At 42.0% G+C, this 20,809-nt stretch overlaps 1 protein-coding gene across 1 annotated transcript in view; it reads right to left on the bottom strand.

Moving 5' to 3' along the window:
* Positions 1-5,728: 5,728 nt before the first annotated feature.
* The window catches only part of Eeig2 (EEIG family member 2), a 58,546-nt gene continuing 43,465 nt past the window's right edge, over positions 5,729-20,809 (bottom strand). The window contains exons 7-11 of the mRNA XM_034500172.2: positions 16,868-16,963; positions 15,839-16,034; positions 15,615-15,742; positions 14,779-14,848; positions 5,729-10,066 (exon numbers count right to left, since the gene is read on the bottom strand). Of these exons, the coding sequence (XP_034356063.1) occupies positions 10,024-10,066; positions 14,779-14,848; positions 15,615-15,742; positions 15,839-16,034; positions 16,868-16,963 (533 nt within the window). The 3' untranslated portion in view covers positions 5,729-10,023. The remainder of the gene's footprint in view (positions 10,067-14,778; positions 14,849-15,614; positions 15,743-15,838; positions 16,035-16,867; positions 16,964-20,809) is intronic.

Raw genomic sequence — 20,809 nt, forward strand, 5'->3', positions numbered from 1 at the left:
CAGGCACTCTACCACTGAACCCCATCCTCAGCTCAGACCCTTGTTCTAAAGTCACGGGCTTACCCTTTAGCAGCACACAAATGGGGATCTTTCCAAAGAGCGGGGGCAACTAGAGACTGCAGTCCCTATGCCGTGACTGCAGAACACATGCCTCATGTAAAAGGGGCACACCTGCGATCCCAGCACTTGGGAAGCGGAGACAAGTTTAGAAGTTCAGAGTCCTCCTCGTCTACATAGTGAGTCTGGAGCTACCATGGGTTACATGAGGCTCTGTCTCAAGGAAAAAAAAAAAAAAAAACAAACAAATAACCCTGTCTACACACACAATAAAAACCAAAGGCAGAAAGCAATCCGTCAGGTTTGCTAGGGGAATCTTGCTCCCATTATGTGTAAGATGGAGTGTAATAACCATAACGGGAAGCCCTTATAAATGCTAGAGAGACAGTGTTGTTGACCCAGTTAGAGAGCCAGCATTATTAAAATTGTTTCTCAGACTGTTTTCTCAGCATTATTAAAATTGTTTCTCAGGTAGCCAAGTACCTGGCAGCCTTCAAGAAACAAGTAGAAAAGTGCAAGCAAGCATACAGCCTAGCACGTGTGTAGTCCCCTCTGCTCTCTACAGAGTGACTTTACATTGCTCCTAATCAGACTCAGCACACACACACACACACACACACACGCACATGCATGCATGCACACACACACACACTCCCCTCATGCAGAATGAAATGGTGTCCACTTCACCCACAGTCCCTGCTCAACCCATTGCCTGTGAGCCCTTCATGTCCCCTCACACCGCATCACAGCTCATTTGAGCCCTCCCCCTGGATATTGAGTAACAGGCAGGTCTCTTTTTTCCTATCCCATCTTAGTGTGGGAATTTCCAGGGATCTTCCTGGGAAATCAGACATGGGAGATGCCCTCTTCGAGGTCCTAATGTCTATGCTACCTTCGTATCTGAAACCTTACAAGCTTTGGAACAAGGGGACTTTCCTAGGTTCTGATTGTCTGGAGATACGTAAGAATATCTCTATGCTGGGATCTAGTCCAGACCCTGCAGATGTTAAGCAAGGGCTTTGCTGAGCTCAACCCTAGTCACAAGTTTTTTTTTTTTTTTGTTTTGTTTTTTTTTTTTTTTTTTTTGTGTGTGTGTGTGTGTGTGTGTGTGTGTGTGTGTGTGTGTGTGTAATTTTAACCCTCCTCTCTTTGTTTTCCTGCTGGAGAGCTCCTCTTAGGAATACATTGTCCCTTGTATTTTGAGTAAAGCATGTTTGCTGCTGTCATCTTTTTTGGCCTAAGCACTTGGTTCACGCTGAGAAGTTTATGAATGGAGAGGAAGTACATTTTCTTTTAAGCTTAAATTCTGCTTGAATTTCAAGTGTTTGAGACCTTTTTTTTTTTTTCTCAGACTCACTACATAGCTGAATACACCCTTGAACTTCTTGCTTCTGCCTCCAAGTGTTGGGATTACAGGCCTGTGTTAGCATATCCCAGTTTCTGCAGTGCTGGGGATTGAACCCAGGACGTCATACATGCTGGGCAGGCACCTTACCAACTGAATGGCATCCCCAGCCCTCCGATGTTTGAGATCTTAATGAGGAAGGTTGTTGATACTTTTAGGCCTCCCTGAAAACAAACATACCACACAGCAACTAAACCCCAGATGCCCTTCCTTACTTAGTCCCAGCCATGCTCAAGGCCTGAGTTTGATCCCCCAGTAGCATAAAAGAAAAGATCCAGCTAGATATGGTGGCACATGCCTGCAGTTTCAGCACTCAGCAGGCAGAGACAAATTTGAGATCAACCTGCTCTGCACAGCATGCTCTAGGACAGCCAGGGCTCCTTAGTTAAACCCTGTCTCACACAAAGGAACAAAAACTGTTCAATTGTTTTCTTATAATCTTACAATTTAAGTTATGAAAAGTACAGTTCAGAATGATATAATCTAGAGTAAAGCTAGTCATACCTTAATTCTTTTTGTCTGTAATACCCACCATCTCATAGCCTCTTGGGGTTTGGTGGGGGGGGGGGGGGTCCTGGCTTCTCCTGTTCATTGTTTCCAGAAGAGTAGCTCTGCCCATTTTGCATGGAGTCCAGTTGACTGCCTTATATCAGTTTCCAACAAATGGCATAAGTGCATGGGTTTTTACACTTGTTATCTTTGTTCTTTTACTAATACATGTTTTAAATATTTACTTTTTAAATCTTACGGACATTTGTGTGTATCTGTGTCTGTGGAGGTCACAAGGGGACAGTGATCCCATGGGGCTGGAGTTGCAGGCTGTTGTGAGCCACCCAGTGTTGGAGCTGGGAATTGAATGTCTGTCCTGCAGGAGAGCAGCAGGAGCTCTTAACTGCAGAAACCTTCTCTCTAGCTCCTACTGTGTCTTTTTTTTTTTTTTTTTTTTTTAATGCAGCTTTGTCATTAGCAATTTATAAATGCAACTGAATGTGCTTCTTTCTGTATCAACAACATGTTCTTTTGCAAAACATTAATAGTTGTGTATAGAAATTCTTGCTGAAAATTCCCAGTTGCTCTTTTTATTTAAAAATTTTATTTTGTGTGTATGGGTGTTTGCTTGTCTGTGAACCAAGTGTATGCGGTACCCTTGGAGGCCAGAGGAGGGCATAGGATTCTTTGGAACAGAGTTACAGACAGTTGTGAGCTGCCACATGGGTGCTGGGAATTAGATGTGGATCCTCTGGGAGAACAGCCAGTGACCCCCTAGCTCTTACTAAGAATGTAAAGAAATGTCCCTCAACAGTTTGCCCTTCCTATAGATCCCTAGAGAAGACTCATCAAACATTCCTTGCTCTTAATTCACTTAAATGTAGATAGCAGGTTGGCAAGAACTAAAATGGGGGACAGGTCATTCTTCACCCCACCCCCACACCCCTGGTATATCACTTGAATGGACAACATAGTATCATTTTTTAAATTATTTACTTATTTAATTTGTATGTGTATAGGTGTTTTGCCATGTTGCTGGTGCGGATGGAGCACAAGAGGGTGTCTGATCCCGTGGAACTGAGTTGCAGACAATTAATAACCACCATGTGGAATTGAACCCAGATCCTCTGGGAGAACAGTCAGCACTCTTAACCACTGAGCCATCTTTCCAGGCCCCTGGGCCACATGTTAATATGAGTTAAATTGCTCTCTGTGTCAATGAATAATGTGGTTTTGTAGGAGGCAGAATTTTACCTTAACAAGGTTTATCTTAGTAAGTTTTCATGTTGCTCAACAGGGCCCCCATTCCCACACTGTATGTGAAACGTGTTACTAGCCACAGCCTCCAACTCCTATTTCCGGTCTGGATGGCTCTAAAACTTGGCTTTCTGCTATTATGACAAATTGCCTGAGGCACCTAAAAGGAGACAAGTCTTGTTTTGGCTTACTTAAGTCTTGGAAATTCCTGTCCAAGATAATTTCATTCTGTTGTTTTGGGCTTGTGGCAAGGCAGCGCACATTGGTCAGACCTAATGGTACAACAAGACCATTCTCTTTGAAGCCAGGGAGCAAAAGAGAGGAAGAGACCATGGTTTCGATTCTGCAAAGGCACTCCCCACATCCTTCCCCCCAAGTGCCCTAAGACCTTCCATAATGTTCCTTCTACCTCTTAAAGGTTCCATGCCCTCCCAGCAGCACTTCCCTGGAGCTCTCTGGGAGACATTCATGATGATAGCAAGAACTTTTAAAGATTTCTGTGACTTCCCAGAAGCTTGCCTTCCCAGAATTCCTTGCGTTCAAGTTGTTTCCATATTATCTGCATGTGAGACCTGGCCCCTTCAGAGTCTCCATGAGACTCCACAGCTTGCTACCCCCTTTTCTCACAGGAGCATACATCTCTTCTCAGGCCTTCTTGCTCCTCCCCACCCTTCCCTGTCTGTGTGCTCTTATGTCCAGTCTTCCCCTCTACAGCACCCCCAGCAGGCACCTCAGCTCCCATACAGTGTCTTAAGCCCTCAGTTCTGTCAGTGGCGGCCCAGAAACAATTCCAATTAAATTAGTTTTCTCCACTGGTTGGGGTTGCAATGACAACCCTACCACATCTGGTTCTGTGGTTTGTGTTAAGCAGTTTCAGGAAGTCATGGGCTGATGGCCATCAGCAATGGCAGCAGAATCTTCCAAAGGCATTAAGAACAACGTGTTTCCACATTGTGCAGGATACTATACAAACACAATTTATCATATGTAAATATGATATACATCTTTGTGAATAGGAAAAATAACATTTGGTCACAATGTTGAGACACGATACACAAGCTGGTGGGAGTTAAAGAAATTTGTTCAGTAAATAATACTGATTTTGAAGTCCTACATGCTAGTTATGTCCTCTACCACCTGCAAAAGTTAACACTTCATGCCCCCTGCATATCTACTGGGCTTTTAGTGCTCCTCCTGTTGTGGGATATTCACCAGAAAAGACTGCACAGACCTGTAGAAAGTCTGTATTAGCGTGGTGGTGACCACATTGGGTGTTCAGGACCCCAGTGTAGCACTGAGCCTTTCTCAGGGTGAACCCATATTCTGGGTTGATCAATTTCAGTTAACAAGAACAGATAGTCAGAAGCAGAACTATAGAAGCCAAAAAGCAAGGTTAGTACATTTAATGATTTCTCCAGAACTATGGACTTGGTTGGATTAGGTCTTTGTTTCATTTTGGCAGGTGGTACTACCTTTGTGCTGAGTTTTATAGTCTGAATGACACTTCTGTCATGGAGTCAGTTATGTTAAGAAGGTCTGGGGTAAGGGGGCTTTACACCTGCCTAATTGTATATACATTTTGCCTGAATCCCTTTTGCCTTCAACATTGTAATTACCATTTTTCTGCCCACTTCATTCTGCAAGCTGTGGTTCAGGCTAGCATTAGTCAAATGAAGTTAAATCAGTTCCTTCACTCCTAGAAACACTGCAGCCTCCTGCATCTACACCTTAATCATGACCCATTGGATCCTGGGTATTTGATGAATAACTCTTGTGTTTTTAATGTAGTCTCTGTGTCCTCGTGGGTCTCCTCATGGACCTGTACTTCCAGAATTTTTCATTAATCCCACACCAGAGGAAACATTTCACCTTATTTAAGCAGCACAGACAAGATTTGATACAATTTTTTTGGCAGATATTTTAAAAAATTTAAAATTACTACTGAAAAAAAATATCCAATGTGATTTTCCTTTGGTTTTATTCTGTGGACTATATGTGCAGAGGGTCACTTGAGAGTCAAATGAAGTTCAATGCCAGAAGGTGTCACACTTTTCCTAAAGTACCTGTATACATTGTAGCTTTGACTCATAGAGAAGAAAGCAAAGCAAATGTCAAACCAACCGATCAAAAACCAACCTAGGATGCCGGCTCCAGTTTAGCAGACTTGCAATTGCACAGGAATGAGTCCAAAGCAGTTCAGTCAGGGATGCCTTTGGCTGGCATCCCTTTGTTATAGGGTTTCACAGATCCCGGGATGTCTCTAAATGTGAGCCTTCCCACTTTGCTTTCTAACTGTTATGTTACATAGTCACGGGCTAGATTAATTTCCCCAATGGTTTTCTACCTCATTCAAATGGAAATTTTCATTTTGTGCTACTACTAGATAAGTGGTCGTCTTAGTTTGCTCTTTTGTGTTGCTGTAATAAAGAATTTGTTTGGCTTATATTTCCTTAGCCCAGCACATCATCAAGGGAAGTCAGGGCAGGAGCTCAAGGCAATAACTGCAGGCCTTGGAGCCTCTAAACCTTTGAGATACTGCTTTTTATTGAACATGTATAAGATCCACTTTTATATCATTATAAACATTTTACAAACAAAATTTTATTTTGTTAAAAAACATTTCCTGGATATTATCACTGGTTAAGACATAAGACATATATAAATATGAAGATCATTCTCCAAGGATTAGAACAGAATTCTGATGGAGTCACTTCATTTTCTTTTTTCAGTGTTAAGGACCAACCCCAGGGTCTTACACATGCTGGAAGGTTCCTTACCACTGAGCTGTTCTTCAGCTACCAGTTACACTTTTTCATAAACACTGTATTAACCTCTAAAGGACTGAACTAACATGGAGAAAGGTAATCTTCACGACATATTGCCAGAGTTAATCTAAGTCTTCTATAGTCTGTCTTTCCTTGTACTGAATTTGGCCAATGAATAGCAGTGAAACAATTATGTAAGATAAACATACTCATTTCAAAATACAGAACACATTGTTAATCAAAATTTTTGTCATCTTTGTTATATGGGGAAATGACCCATATTACCATTTATACATTTTCTGATAAAAATCCCATGGAGAAGGAAATAAGGCCTTATTTCCAGGGCAGTCTCAGCTTAGGCTTATTACAGGAATATTTCCTCCGCACAGCTTGACTGCGAACATTATGTTCAGTACCTAAGCCAAGATGCGAAGTGGCCTAACAGTGTCAGCCGCCCTACTTGATTATACTCACAAGGCGTACCATCTAAGAGAACTGAATTTCTGAAATGTCCACATGAAAGACTTGTGAAGAAAATAGTTCAATCTCGTCATATGAGCTCACTGGGTCTCTCGGAGATTTGATATAAATACGGAAGCCTAAGGTTTCAGAAGTGTTTTGGTTAAGTATTTAATGATACTGTCAGCTTATGCTTCAAAAGTGGTTTATTTAACATGGAAATCTGAGAGTCTGGAATTGCTTCTGGATGCTCTGACTTATGAAAACTTGGTGCTGCCTGATTTTAAAAAATGCTTTTTGAGTCAGGGTCTCATTTTGGGTTCAAGATTACCATGGGATCCAGACTGTCCTTGAACTCAAGGAGACCATGTATCCCAGGCTAGCCTCCTAGATCCTCCAGCCTAAGCCTCCCAAGGGCTGGGATTACAGGTGTGAGTCTAAATTTGAGTATGTTTTGAATGGAAATTAGTTGAAGATGTTTTCTTTTTACTTCTAGTAAAAAGGGGGTTAAGGGGTCGGTCTGCCTCTGTGACTCACGGTTTTGTACATAAAAGAACAAAAACAAACTAAAAAAACAAAAACATATACAGAAGAATCTAGCTTGGATATTATTCTCATGGTTTTATGCTGGAATGAGATGATAGAGTTTGGGGTTGTTGGTCAAGACCTTAATATCAAAAGTGTTGATATACATTAGTTGTTTGTATATGGAAGCCTTTCAACACTGCCGTAAAACAGAGCCCAGCATTAGTGTATACTAATGACTCAGGGCCTTCTCTGCCTTTTCTATATGTCACATCCTGTACAGTCTTGTCACCAGCCTGTGGCAGGAGAAGCTCTCCTGAACTGGCCTGTGCATTCTTCTGAACAAGGTATTCCTTCTGTCTCATCACAAATACTAGCTTTAAATGGTGCTGTCTGTCTTTTCTCTAGGACAGAAGTAGGAAACAACTCACAGCTAAAAATTTCTCTAAGACTGGAGTGTTTTAAATTTGAACTAATATTAAAAAATATTTTGTTAAGAGCCTATATTTTTCAAGTCTATTGCTTTCTAAACTCAAAGCAGAGTTAAAAGTAGACTTGGTACTTAGCAAACAGCTTTCAAAATAGCCTTGTGGCTGAGAGCCTGGCAGTATACGCTGTGCAGAAAGAATAGAAATGCAGACACTCAGACAGCCCTTCACATTCCAATAGCACTGTACTGAAATATGAATGCAGAATATACCCTCAAACACAGGAGGAGGAGAATCCAGACTTCAGCTGACTCGAGTCATAGCTACTCTTTCCCCTTCCAATTCCATGTTTCTACTTAAGTGAATTTTTATAATACTTAAGAATATACAAATCAAGATTAGTAGCTGCTAAAATAAAAAGGCATGATTTTTACATTTTTCAAAATGTCTTCACATTATTGTTTTTCCTTTGTGAGATAGAGAATCATACAGCCTACTTAGGCCCTCAACTCCCTATGGAGCCAAGAATGACCCTAAACATCTGATCCTTCTGCCTCTATGTCCCAAGTGCTGGGATTATAGGCATATACCACCATGCCCGGTTTATGTACTGGGTGGAGATTAAACCCAGGACTTTGTGTAGTCCAGGCAAACACTCTACCACCTGAGCTATATTCCCCAGACCCATACATTATACTGTTCTAAAAAAAAAAAAGTTTCTGTACCATTTAAAATACCAAGACCTAATCCTGTGGTAAAATATAGGGCCAGGGCAGCCAGGCAAAGGCTAAGCTCTGTCCCCACTACAGCACCTTCATGTGTCTGATGAGCGGCCTCACTGAACCATGCTCATAACCTAGTGTTGTTATGTCTTAAAATCCAAAATCATTTGCAGAAGCGCCAATAAAAATATAGCCTAGAAATTATATTTTTAAAATAGAAAAATATGCTTTTAAAATTGTCAGACTAAACCTCTCTAAGTAATGTCTTTGTTAACCCTAGTTAAAACTCACTTTGATTTTGTTGTAACATACAATGGATCTGCTCACCTGGAAACAGCGTGTCCTCATCTATTTGGATAACCTGGCTCAAGATGTTAGGTCAGTGTCCTGCCCTCTGAGCGTGTCTTAATCTGACTCAGATAATCCTTTCTTTTATTATTCAAAATATTCCAAAATAGGGTGTCAGCTTTTTTAAAAATCAGTATCTATTTGTAAAAATAGTTTGGATTAATGTAGACTACCTCATTCTTGAGATATTCAAATAAAAATTCTAACACAAACAATTCCAATTTTTCCAAACTTCCCAATCTGGATATTCAAATGTTGCAACAATTATTTTGTCAACATAAAAATACCTTGGCCAGAGTAATTCTGTTCTGCACTACCATCTTCTCGGACATGATTATGAAGAGGACTTGGGCATTGATGGCTCTGTATGACCTATGCTTCTCTTCAGCAAAGGGAAGTGTAGCTCTTTCTACATGGGTACTGTCAGGTAAGACCAGAAAAACTACAGCTTGTGCGCTGTGCTGTTAACATGGATCCAGACTAGATATTTGGACCCTAAAAGCTGTATTAGAGGTATGCTTATAGTCTACTCTGGCTTCAAACAGTTAAATTCTGACACTGTAAAGAAGGAAACAGTCTCCGGTCAAGAGGCTGAAATAGGAAAACGCCAGTCCCGTGATGTCAGTAAGATCGACGCCACTCGGCTGCTCAGATGTCTGTTTGTTCACACAGCATGGTGTCCATTTCCAGAGGTCTGGCTTCCTTAAGAAGAATGCTATCTTTCTGACCATCTGACAGTTTTGTGTCTGTTCTGACTGCCAGACCAGCACGTCTTAGTACTGAATGAATTATGAAACAGCTCTTCTTGTAGCTTGCCTATGGTAGCCTAACACACTGATTATCACGCTGACTGTGACTCTTACACTGTGGCACCTGGGCTTTTGCAGCTCACCTAATATTAGTGACAGGAATAATAGATGCTGCACTGTCATGGCGTTCCTTCTGTCCACCTGTCGCAGACTTAGACACATTTGCCATTTGACTTAAGTCTGAAACGTTCAGAATTATAAAGTATTTAAAATGTTTAAGTTATAGAATAATACGTCCCAAAGCATGAACCCCGCTCTTTCTGCCAATTACTGCATAAAAGGAGTTAATACACTTAGTACAATGCTGTAGGTAACAGGACATGAAGATTTACTTCATAGGAATTACAACTATCTTGATAGAATTTATAGGGTTTAAACTGACCTCAAGTACTGTCTGTTAAATGTAAAATTTAAACACAGAGCCCAGACCTGTTGAGCACCCCCAACTTAGATATTTGTGCTAGAATACTAAAATCACCCTCAGATGTGTCCAGTGTCCAGAAGCACAAGCAGACCTTTCGTTCTGGGTGCTGATACAGGCCAGGCCTTCACTCCCATCCATTCACATGCTCCCCACAGTGAGTGAGTAGGTGGGAAAGGATGGTGAGGGATCCTTTAAGAAGAAATCAGCTCTGCTTTCCTCTTCACAGATGAACTTCACTTTGAAAACAGGCTCCTTGTTTTTCTTACATGCATGACTAACACACCTTGAAACACCTGTTGTCCACAGAGGGACGCTTCTGCCTGCCGGCTTCACTTCTAGCGTTTGATCACAACCTGTTCATAGGCTCCAGATCCAACCCTGAAACAGTGAGAGGAAAACTTTCAGACCTTGAACTGCAGAGGTAGCAACCTCCAAAGAGCTCCCCTCCCAGACACACCCCCCACTGGTTTCCTTTCCCCCCTTTTTTGAGACAGGGTTTCTCTGTATAGTTCTGGCTGGCCTGGAAGAGCAGTCTGGCCTCAGCTTCCTGGGATTAAAGGCGTGTGCCACCACCACCCAGCTCCAATCCTAAAATCAGTGTCAGCCAGGGCAGAACACAGGGTTTCCCTGGAGATTGATGAGAGTAAGTAATAATACTGTTGTTGCAGTAAATTTCCTGCCCATAGGGAGTCCGTAGAATAAAGACACAAGTCAATAAATATCAAATGAATGCTGCATGCCTAGATTGGGCAGATTTACCATTAAGCTACACTATTCCCTGGCTAAAAGAGCTCTTAACAACTTGCGGTTTCCTAGGTCAAGGTCTTCTTCGTCTTTTCTCTCTCTACCAATTGCCCTCTGCTTCCACCAACTGCCAAGTCCTCCACTCCAATGGCTCTCCTGGTCTTATCCTCTTTTCCCTGCCTCTGGCTCCTCCCACTCCTCTTCCACTGCCCAATCACTGGCTGTAGCCTTTATTTAACAAATTTGATTGGACAGAAGGTTTACAAGATTCACTCCTCCTTCGCAGCTCCTCCCAGGAGTGGAATTACCATGACAACAAGAGGCTAGGGCTATCCACCACATTTCCCCCTTTTTGTCCAATAAAAAATTTTTTTTTTTCTTTTCACATATTAATTGAACACTAACTATATTACCATGTTGTGATTGTTAAAGAACAAGATAAACCTAATACCCAGTCCATCATTTTTGGTAACTAAATAGAACCTTGCCATCTCTCTCAATTAAAAAAAAAAAACAAAAAACAAAAACTTAGTTCTGAACCTGGCTTATGTCCTGTCTTCAGAATGAATAGCATCTGAAAACCATCCTCTCAAAGTAAATAGCCTGGGTTGGCTGTGAGATTATAAATCTTCAACCCCATCAGAAATCCAGGATGACTAGTTAATTAAAGATATGGGAAGCACAGATCGTGGCTTCTAAAACTCAGCCAATTTAAATAGACCACTGAACATCTGGACAGTTCCTTATTTCAAAACGTTGGAGCATCTGGTCTTCAGCCTTCTGGCCCAGGATCATCTGACAGACCTAGTAATGCAGAATTACTAAGGGCTAATTACTCTGTCTTGGCAGATATAATCAGTTGACTATTCCGCAAGTGTGTTTCTTTTTTGCACAGTATTTCGTCTGTAGATGAAAAGAGGCAATTCTTGCCTAGTGGCTGTCATACCACAACTGGAGTAACTCCAAAGATGCTCAATTTCTTCTTAGAATCCAAGACTGGGAAGCTGTCAGGATCAGATAGGTCTCCAATAAAATAAATGTTTATATAAGAATGTTTGTAACGTCAATTCTATGGATTTCTGACGTTTTTGAAAATCAACTATGTAAGGCAACCTGAACAGTTGTCTGTTAATTCCTTTCCACTATTTCTAATTAAAATCTAGAAAACATCCTAACAGTAAGCAATGAGCCATGCAATTACCATAGGCCTCTGATTCACAAGCCAACCATCTCAAATCAAGTGTTTTGGGTTTTTTTTGTTTTTTGTTTTTTTTTTTTTGATTAAAAAGGACTGGGTCTAAGCCTTGTATTTCTAAATAAGATATATAGGCACAATGCCTACATGAGAGTAATATATTAATCCCACTTTTGTATTAATAAGAAACTTACGCCAGTGAAAACCCTAAATTTGTATAAAATAAATTCCATATCAATGTAAGAGATTATAATTTCAACCTTGTAACTATCATAAAGATTTCTTACCAATGTAAGAGATAGCTAATATATATATATATATATATATATATATATATATATATATAATTTTAAACTGGTCTTAATATATCTTTCTAGAAAACCCCTTTCCACTCTCTCTCTCCTTCTCTTTTTCCCTGTCCCCCTTCCTTTTTCTCAGACATGTTTCATGTAGCCTAGGCTGGTCTATACCCCTCTGGCTTTACAGTCCAGTTCTTCTTGCCTCCAACTCCCAAGTGCTGGGATTATGGGTGACAGGACTCAAGAATTCTTTTAGTCAGTGCACAGATGGCTTTACATGTGGCCAGTATTGCAAATTACACCTGTGTGACGTAGATCAAAAGGGAAAGTGCTCTTGGTTGCCCACCCCCAACCCTCCCACCCTTGAATCTTCTCTTCACAATTTAGCTGGGGACAGTGAGCCTTTCTGGAGACTGTTTCCTCAGCTCCCCTGTAGATAGGTGTGGCTATGTGACTAAATTTTCCCACATAGAACACAAAGAGATATATCTACTTCCATCTCGATAGTGTGTAAGAAATCCTTGTCCTGGGTTGGTAGCTACCCCAGCAGTCCAGGCCAGTGAAAGAATAAGATGGCAGTGCTTCAGTTTTGGGGACAGAGTTGAATAATCAGCCTGGCCATTGCATTCTTGGTTTCTGTGTCACTGTTCTGTAATATGCTGGGTATGAACTGACCTCTAATAATGAAATATACTGAGTGATGGAGTATACTAAGTAACTTGCAGGCTTTGTGAATAAAGCCATTCTGAGACAGCCTATTTAAGTAATGGTCTCATCAGCAGGAGACCTCCTGCTGCTGCTGTTATAATTGATGCACTTAGGACCGAGGTTCTGTGCCATCAGGGAAGGAGCGCGCTTCTCTCTGCTACTGTTTCTTGGGCTGGCAGAATAAAGGGTCTCACTATGTCTTTCAGATAGCAGCTAGCTTTATGTTTTTGAATGGGTCATAATTCTATCCTTTCCCGAAGCATCTTGGGTGATCAGGAGAACTTCAATACTGGCGCTGTACGGAGGTGAGGGTCTTACCATTAAAAGTTATCAGCAGGTACCCATTTCCTCATTTGTCCAGTATCAAAACCCCTTCCCCCTAACCAGGTGTTTCACCCCGAGTGGATACAGTTTATAATCCTGGCTACTATGGCTGGTCTCACCCCTTAGTGGCATTTTCTGAGGTGCTTATGGTATGTCTTTTCCTCTAGGTATAACATGATTATCCCATTCCTACAGTTGGTGAGTTGATGAACCAGTGAGCTTCATCTGTAGTCATGGCAATGAAATAGGCCAATACAGTGACAGCAAGGTCTATGGGAATAGGAAAAGGGTTGAGCTTTTAATTCCCACTTGTAGAAAGGATGAAGGGAGGATCACAAGACTCTCACCCGGGATCCCACCCACCATTCCTTCCTGCATGTGCTCTTGGAAGATGCTATGGCATATAGGGGGTGGAGGGTTAGCTGACGTTAAGCCTCTATGAGGTTGTCAACAATGATGGAGTCAGATTTCTTGGTGATACAGCTGTTTTGAGTAATCCTTTGTAAGCCCAGGAAGCTCACCAGTTCCTCAGCTCACTAACCGTTACATTGGTCTGTTGGTGGTGCTTTTATCTTAGCTCACCAAAGATAAGAATTGGCCTTCGAACATCAGAATATTGGAAGGAAGCATGTGTGTGTGGGATAACGGATGAAGAATTCTCAAATCTAATGAAATCTGTATGTACAGGGATCCAAGAAGTTCAGTGAAACCCAAACAGAATAAAGACAGAGAAACACACCCAGTCACATCACATGCCAACTTCTAAGAAACGAGCAACAAGGAGGACACCTTGTTTGGTGTACTGGCTCATGACTTTAGTCCCAGCACTCAGGAGGCAGAGGCAGGTGGTTTTTTGTGAGTTTGAGAATAGCCTGGTCTACACAGAGAAGAGCCTATACATTGTGACCCTGTCTCAAAGAAAAAAAAAATCTTAAAAAATATCTAGATGGTGGCTGGAGAGATGGCTCAGGAGTTTAAGAGTCATTCCAGATTTTCCTGAGGCCCTGAGTTCAGTTTCCAGCGTTTATATCGGGTGTCTCATAACTGTCTCCACTCCAGGATACCTAATGCTTTCTCTTCTGGTCTCTGTGAGTGCACCCTGCCACCCCCACCCTGTATATACCCACACAGACACATATTAAAAAGAAAAACATTTAAAACAGCCATATATAAAAATTATATAAAGATTAAAAACAGAAAAGGAAACAGCCTTTTTGTTTGAAAAAAGAATGTCTCTAAGGTCAAGAAAGGTTAATAGCAGCCTACGCTGCTGAGTGGGTGCACAGCTGCTCACAGAGGTAAGACCACTGGCTGGAAATGTTTGCTTCCCTCTGTCTAAAATATTAGGCTACAATTCTGTTCTGAAAATTCTTTTTATGATCCAATTGTCAAGTGCTTTATCTGTCCAACAGATTCTAAAAATATAAATAAAGTAACAAACTAACATAAAATATAATGTTGAAGACATCCAGGAAAGAATATTACAGTCATAACCAGCTCCTCTAATGGAAGAACAGCATTTGTTATTTTAGCCTCAACATAATGAAAACTACAACCTTCGTCCTTATTTTTTTTTTCTTCCCCAGAGCCTAGGCTAGCTTCAGACTCTTCAGACTATGTAGCTCAGGATAGCCCTGAACTCCTGAACTTTCTGCTCTCACTCCCTGGAATTATAGGAGGGAGCCACCATGCTTGTTTCTGTCCCTCTTGAGACTGAAGTGAGTGCTTCACTCTTGCTAGGTGAGCCTTCTCACGACATTTCCTCTCCCCATAAAGTAGGAAGTCTATGTTTCAGCAGAGTGACCCGGTGCATGACATACCTGTTTGGAAGGTGGTGGCTGCCAAAGGTTGTACTTCCCCCAGGTCCCACGAATAACCTCAGCCCTTCTTCTGCAACACATAATTGGAATGCTTGCTGAGCACACAGTTACCAGACCATTCTCAAATAATACGCACTCGGCAGTACCTGCCTTTTACACTTATTAAGTGTATCAGAGTTTTATGAGAGACATCTGGAAAGCCAGCCTAACTAACAGTTCTTTCTCACTGACCTCCCCAAAGCTCTCTTCCTTTTAACAGTAATGACAGCTCTTTCTACAAATTTTCAGGAGGTTTAATTATTTCTATTTTCAGCCAGTTACACAACAAAGCAGTCTACTGTTAAGTGTTCTCTATTCTCAACAGCATGAGTAATTGCACTTTTCAAGTTGGTGGCAGATAAAATTTCAGTTTCTGTGGAAATTGCTGGGAGAGACTGCACGATTCTATTCAAAACTGTTTTCAAGACCACCACGCCAGCCCCCCTCCCCCACAGCCCCCATGGGTCATGGAGCCAGCACTCATGAATTATATGGACAGGAAAGCTCTCTCTAAAATTGAGCTCTGCTTCTCTGGACCCACACCCTTTCTGGGGATTGAACCCAGGGCCTCATACATTCTAGGAATTTGCTGTACTACGGAACAGCACCTCCTTCAGCTGACTCTTTCACTCAAGTTTGCTTTTATCCCAGGGTCACCAGCCTTTGTCAGAGACAAGCTATACAACCACCATTGCTTTTGTGGACATGGAATTGAGTTCCCAGGTCTGCAGCAGTAGCCCAACCACATGGCCCCACAGCGGTGGGACACAGTGCCCGGACTCGTCCGCTCTTCATACCTTCTGCACTGGAGTCGAGGCTGAAGTCCTGACTCTGTAGGATTTTCTCCACAATGTCATCAGCATCCACTCTGGTGTCGTCAACCCGCTTCAGCTGAGACTCAACAGAATCCTGCTTCACTGGGCATCTGTGAAGACAGCCACAGTTGTTTCCTCCTTTTGTATTGATTATGTCATGAGAATAAAGATGCTGTGAAACATAACAACATCACGTGGGAAGGTACCTGGCGAGTTTCTCAGAAGCTTCTTCTTCCTTAACTGCGGCGGCAGGGTCCGGATTTGGGTCAGTTGTGATTTGCTCAGTTTCGTCGCATGGCTCAAGAATGCTTTCAATCCCCGTTGAGGTGCTTCCCACTGAGGTATTTCTCCTGTGGCAGAACTCGGAGAAACTGGATGACCGGGAGTGACATGTGCTATACCCTGCCAGAGGAAAAATCACTTTGGATATACTACCAATGACCACACACACTACAACCTAACCTTTTCTTTCTCTCTGTGTGTACAGGTTCATAGGGATGCATGTACATGGGTGTGCAGAAGCATGTGAGTGGATGTGTGTACAGAGGCCAGTTGTTGATCTGGTATTCTCCTCTGTCACTGGCCACCTTGTGCTTTGAGGCACTGAGCTTCAACCTTGCTGATTTGGCTACAGTAGTCCCTGAAGTCCCTCCGTCTTTGTCTTCCCAGCCCTTAGGTCACAGGTATGAACTGTCATGTCTGACTTTTAGGCGAGTACTGGTGACTGAACTCAGGTTCTCATGCTTGCCTGGCAAACATTTTACTGAGTCATCTACCATCTCTGAGATGTAAGTTCTTTATCCCATAACAATAACCTTTCCCCTATAGTAGTTCCAAGTGCGTTATTGAATTTTATTTTGTCTGGAGACAGCCACTTGCTATACAGCAAGCAGAGGCTGGCCTTAAACTTGCCATCCTTCTGTCTCAGCCTCCCATTACTAGGATAAACAGGTGTGTATCACCACACTTGGCTTCAAATCCCTTTAGAACAATGGTTCTCAGCCTTCCTAATGCTGCGACCCTTTAATACAGTTCCTCATGTTGTAGTGACCCCCAATCATAAAATTATTTCATTGTTACTTCCTAACTGTAAGTTTGCAATCGTTATGGATCATAATGTAAATATCTGATATGCAGGATATCTGATAATGTGACCCCTAAAGGGGTCATGACCTATTGGTTGAGAACCAGTGCTTTAGAAGAATAAGGCATTGAATCCCACTGTGGGCCTCTACCTGATACTTTGGACTGTTGGCTTGCATAGCTTGATGTTCTAGAGTGTCCCCAGGCACCAAGTTCATCTGGAACAGAGGCACTCTTTGCTGAAAGATCTGCAATAAGTCACAACTCAATGTTACTACTACCACCAAGTCAACTTGTATTCTCACCTGCAGATTTTATTACTTACTTCACAAATTCACAATCAAGGAAAATAAATGATAATGTGATAGTCTTTTAAATTGGCACAACAAAAACAGCTACATCACAAGAAATGAAAGAATACTTAAATATCTTAGTTCATTGGAAAGTTAGGGCACTTTCATTGTGTCTACTAGCAGTGTGTGTCTTAAAACCATTGTTTTTTTTCTCAACATTTCTCTAATAAGTCAGTCTTACTACAATTCTCAGGAAAATGCTGGACTTGTCTGTCTGTCTATCTATCTATCTATCTATCTATCTATCTATCTATCTATCTATCGATCTATTGATCTATCAATCGATCTATCTATCTATTATCTATCTATCTATCTATCTATCTATCTATCTATCTATCTATCTATCTATGAGATAGGGTCTGGTAACCCCAGCTACCCTTACACTCACTCAGTAGCAGAGTATTCGGCCCCTGACCTCCTTTCTGGCTGTCCTCAGTGCTGGGACTGCAGGTGTACACCACCATGCCCTGGCACTGTAAGTGGCTTTGTTGTTTTGGGGTTTGTTTGTTTGTTTTGGTTTTAGGTAGTATGGAGAAGATCTTATGCCTTCAGAATTCACTGCAGTAGTGAATTAAAGATACTTTACTGTTATAGTGTCAGTCTTCCTAGTGCTTAGGTCAATACTGTAACTTTTATCAACACAGCATAGGGTGTAGTATCCAGGATGAAACTTCTTAAAAAACCGAATACAAGACTGGAGATGACACAGCTGTTTAGAGCACTGGCTGCTCTTCCTGAGAACTTGAGTTCAGTTCCCAGCACCTATATGGCAACTCACAACCAGCTGTTACTCCAGTTCCAGGGGATCCAACACCCTCTTTTGGCCTCTACAGGCATCACATGCAGATGGTGAACAGATATATACATATAGGTAAAACACCCCCACAATAAACAATAAGGTAAATAAAATTTGAAAATTAAGGTGACAAAAGAAACAGGATAGTGCCTAGTTTGTAAGGTACTATTTGGGACCACAAATTGTTTCTAGTAGTTCCCTGGTTACCTGTATAGTCTAGATAGCAATTATGCACTTGCAGTACCAGCCGCCTCCACAGAAGACAGAACTGTGAGTTTAATATTAGTATAAAACACAGGAGCAGAAGGAAAGCAGTTGAGTGAGGTAGTTACCACAGTAGCAGTTCTGTAACGGAGATGCTGCAGAGTTGGGCCAGCAGATGCTGTCAAGCACGCAAGCTACCGGTCCTCTGCAAAGGCTTCCCATGTCTGGGCAGACTGCAAGGGTCCCAAGTGTTTATCTCTGCAGCAGCCCTAAACCCAAAGGAACCCTCTTCAATGGGACCCTCTCCAGGTGGTGGTTTGTACAGATTCCTGTACACCCAGAAGTCTCCCCCAGTGTTTGGCTCAGATCTCAGCCATCTGTCTTCTAGTTTCCAAAATGTATTCTATGTTAAAATTTATTAAGCTCTTATCAAATCAATTGTCCCTGGTACAGATGAAACAAACACTGGGGCTACAAAGTACGAGGCAAAACACGTGGAAACAAAATGCAGCGTGCCTAGCATTAACCAAAAGAAGGTACTAATGACCCCAAAGGCCAGCACGCCTGATACCACATAAGAGGAGACCTCGCAGAGGAGGCTAGCCGAGGATCTGCCAATGTAGGAATCTCTCAGCTAGCTGAGTAGGGACCAACATAGGGCACAGCAAGCTTTGTTTGTAATACATGATGTGATCAAAATGGTATAAAAGCAAAAAGGAGGAGGGGGGATGGGATAGGGGTTTTCTAGGGAGGGGAAATGGGGAAAGGGGATGGCATCTGAAATGTAATACATAAAATATCCAATTAAAAATATAAAAAACGTTTTTTAAAAAAAGAGGTAAATTTACATTGACGTGGAATTGGAGGACAACTGACACCCATCACATGCTGACCTGTCCCTAGCCTCACACTAGGATAGAAGGCCCTGATCATGAGGGAACTCAGAGTCTGACTTGGGAGAAAGATGAGCATATAGATTTCAGTAGGATATGTGACATGAGGAAGACCATCCCCAAGACATTTGAAAACACATATTTGTGAATGGAAAGTATCTAACACACATTCATATAAAGAAATTATATTTATGACAGTTAAATCCAGGGGTCTAGATTACATTGCTCAGAAAACCAAGTAGAGAGGACTGAACTCCTGCAGAATAGCAACACTGGAGAGGAGGCCCAAGAAGTCAGGGAAGGTTTATGTCTTAGTTTTTGTTTTTGAAGGCTGGAGACTAAAGCCAGGTCCTCAAGCACAGCGTCAAGTGCCCTATACCACGACAGCCCTAGGACCTTAAGGAAGTTTCTTTTTAAGTTTTTGTTATTATTTGAGAATGTCATGTGTGCATATGATATGTTTTGATCAAATTCAGCATCTATTCCCTCCTTTCCAATTCTTCCTAATACTTCTCTCTCTCTTCCCTACCAACTTAATGTGTTGTGTTCTTAAACCCACAGAAAGCACTTAGTGATGCCTCTGTGCGCATGAGTGCAGGACCATCTTGCCTCTGAGTGCGTGAGTGAGTGCATGGCCATCTACCATAGCCTCTTAGGGACCACACTCCTGAAGAAAACTTGTTCTCCCTGCCCTCATAGATTCTCAGCTTAAAAAATCACTATGGTTATTTATTTACTTATTTATTTGAGTGTGTGTGTGTGTGTGCGTGTGCGTGTGCGTGTGCGTGTGTGTATGCAATACAGCATATGGAGGCCAGATGACAACTAGCTAACTAGTTGGGGGTCCTAGGGATTAAACTCATGTCTTCAGGATTGGTAGCAAGCGACTTTACCAACCAGACTGTCTTGCTGGCTCAAGGACTCCCTAAGAAGCTAGAAGAGGAAAGGTCATGAAGGTAGGAGACAAGGAAAGAGAAGGCTTCAAGAAAGAATTAGCAGCTGAGTCGTGTGAGAACAGGAAAAATGCCCACAGGATTTGGCAATCACGTAACCATAGACATCAAAAAAGAACACAAACCAGATGGCAGAGGAGTTTAACAATCAATGGGCAGTGCAATGGTTAACTCACTGGAAATCCGACTAGACTAGGATTTACCTAAGGGCCACCCAACTGGGCCTGTCTGTGAGGTTTAACTGAGTGAAAACCCACCCTGAGTGTGAGCAGAACTGTTTCCTGAGCTGAGGTCCTGGGCTGAATGAAGAGGAGAAGGAAGCAGCTGAACACCAGCACTTATCGTTGTGTTTCCTGACTGTGGGTGCAATGTGACCAGATGCCTCCCATCCCTCTGTGGCTTCCCCACAGCGACAGACTGCATCCCCTGGAACTGTGAGCCCATATCTCCTTCAAGTTCTTTTGTCACAGCAACAAGAAAAAGTTAACAGATGCAAGCAGTCTTGGTTTCTAGAAGTTTGTCTACATATACTGTGATGCATGTATCAAATAGGTATTCTCTTGGTGATACTTTTCCACATCTGTCTGTCTGCTTGCCTGTCTGTCTATCTACCCAACACTGGACTGCTGGGTTCTACGGGACCTCAGAGGATAGAGAAGGATGTAAGGGTAATAGGGCTTACTTTATATTTTCTCAGTATAGACAATAGCTCAGGATGTTAAGTGCTGAAGGGAGGAGTTAATGGAAAGATTAACAGTATCCATACAATTAGCAGATTTCAAGTTGAGAAATACATATTCACAGTCACTTGTAAGAAACCTTATCATTGCACATTTGAAAAGGTAGTGACAATGTTAATCCTAGCATGTCACCTTTCTCTCCACTCTTTCCAACA

This window comes from Arvicanthis niloticus, chromosome 4, assembly GCF_011762505.2.
Source record: "Arvicanthis niloticus isolate mArvNil1 chromosome 4, mArvNil1.pat.X, whole genome shotgun sequence".
Classification (NCBI taxonomy): domain Eukaryota; kingdom Metazoa; phylum Chordata; class Mammalia; order Rodentia; family Muridae; genus Arvicanthis; species Arvicanthis niloticus.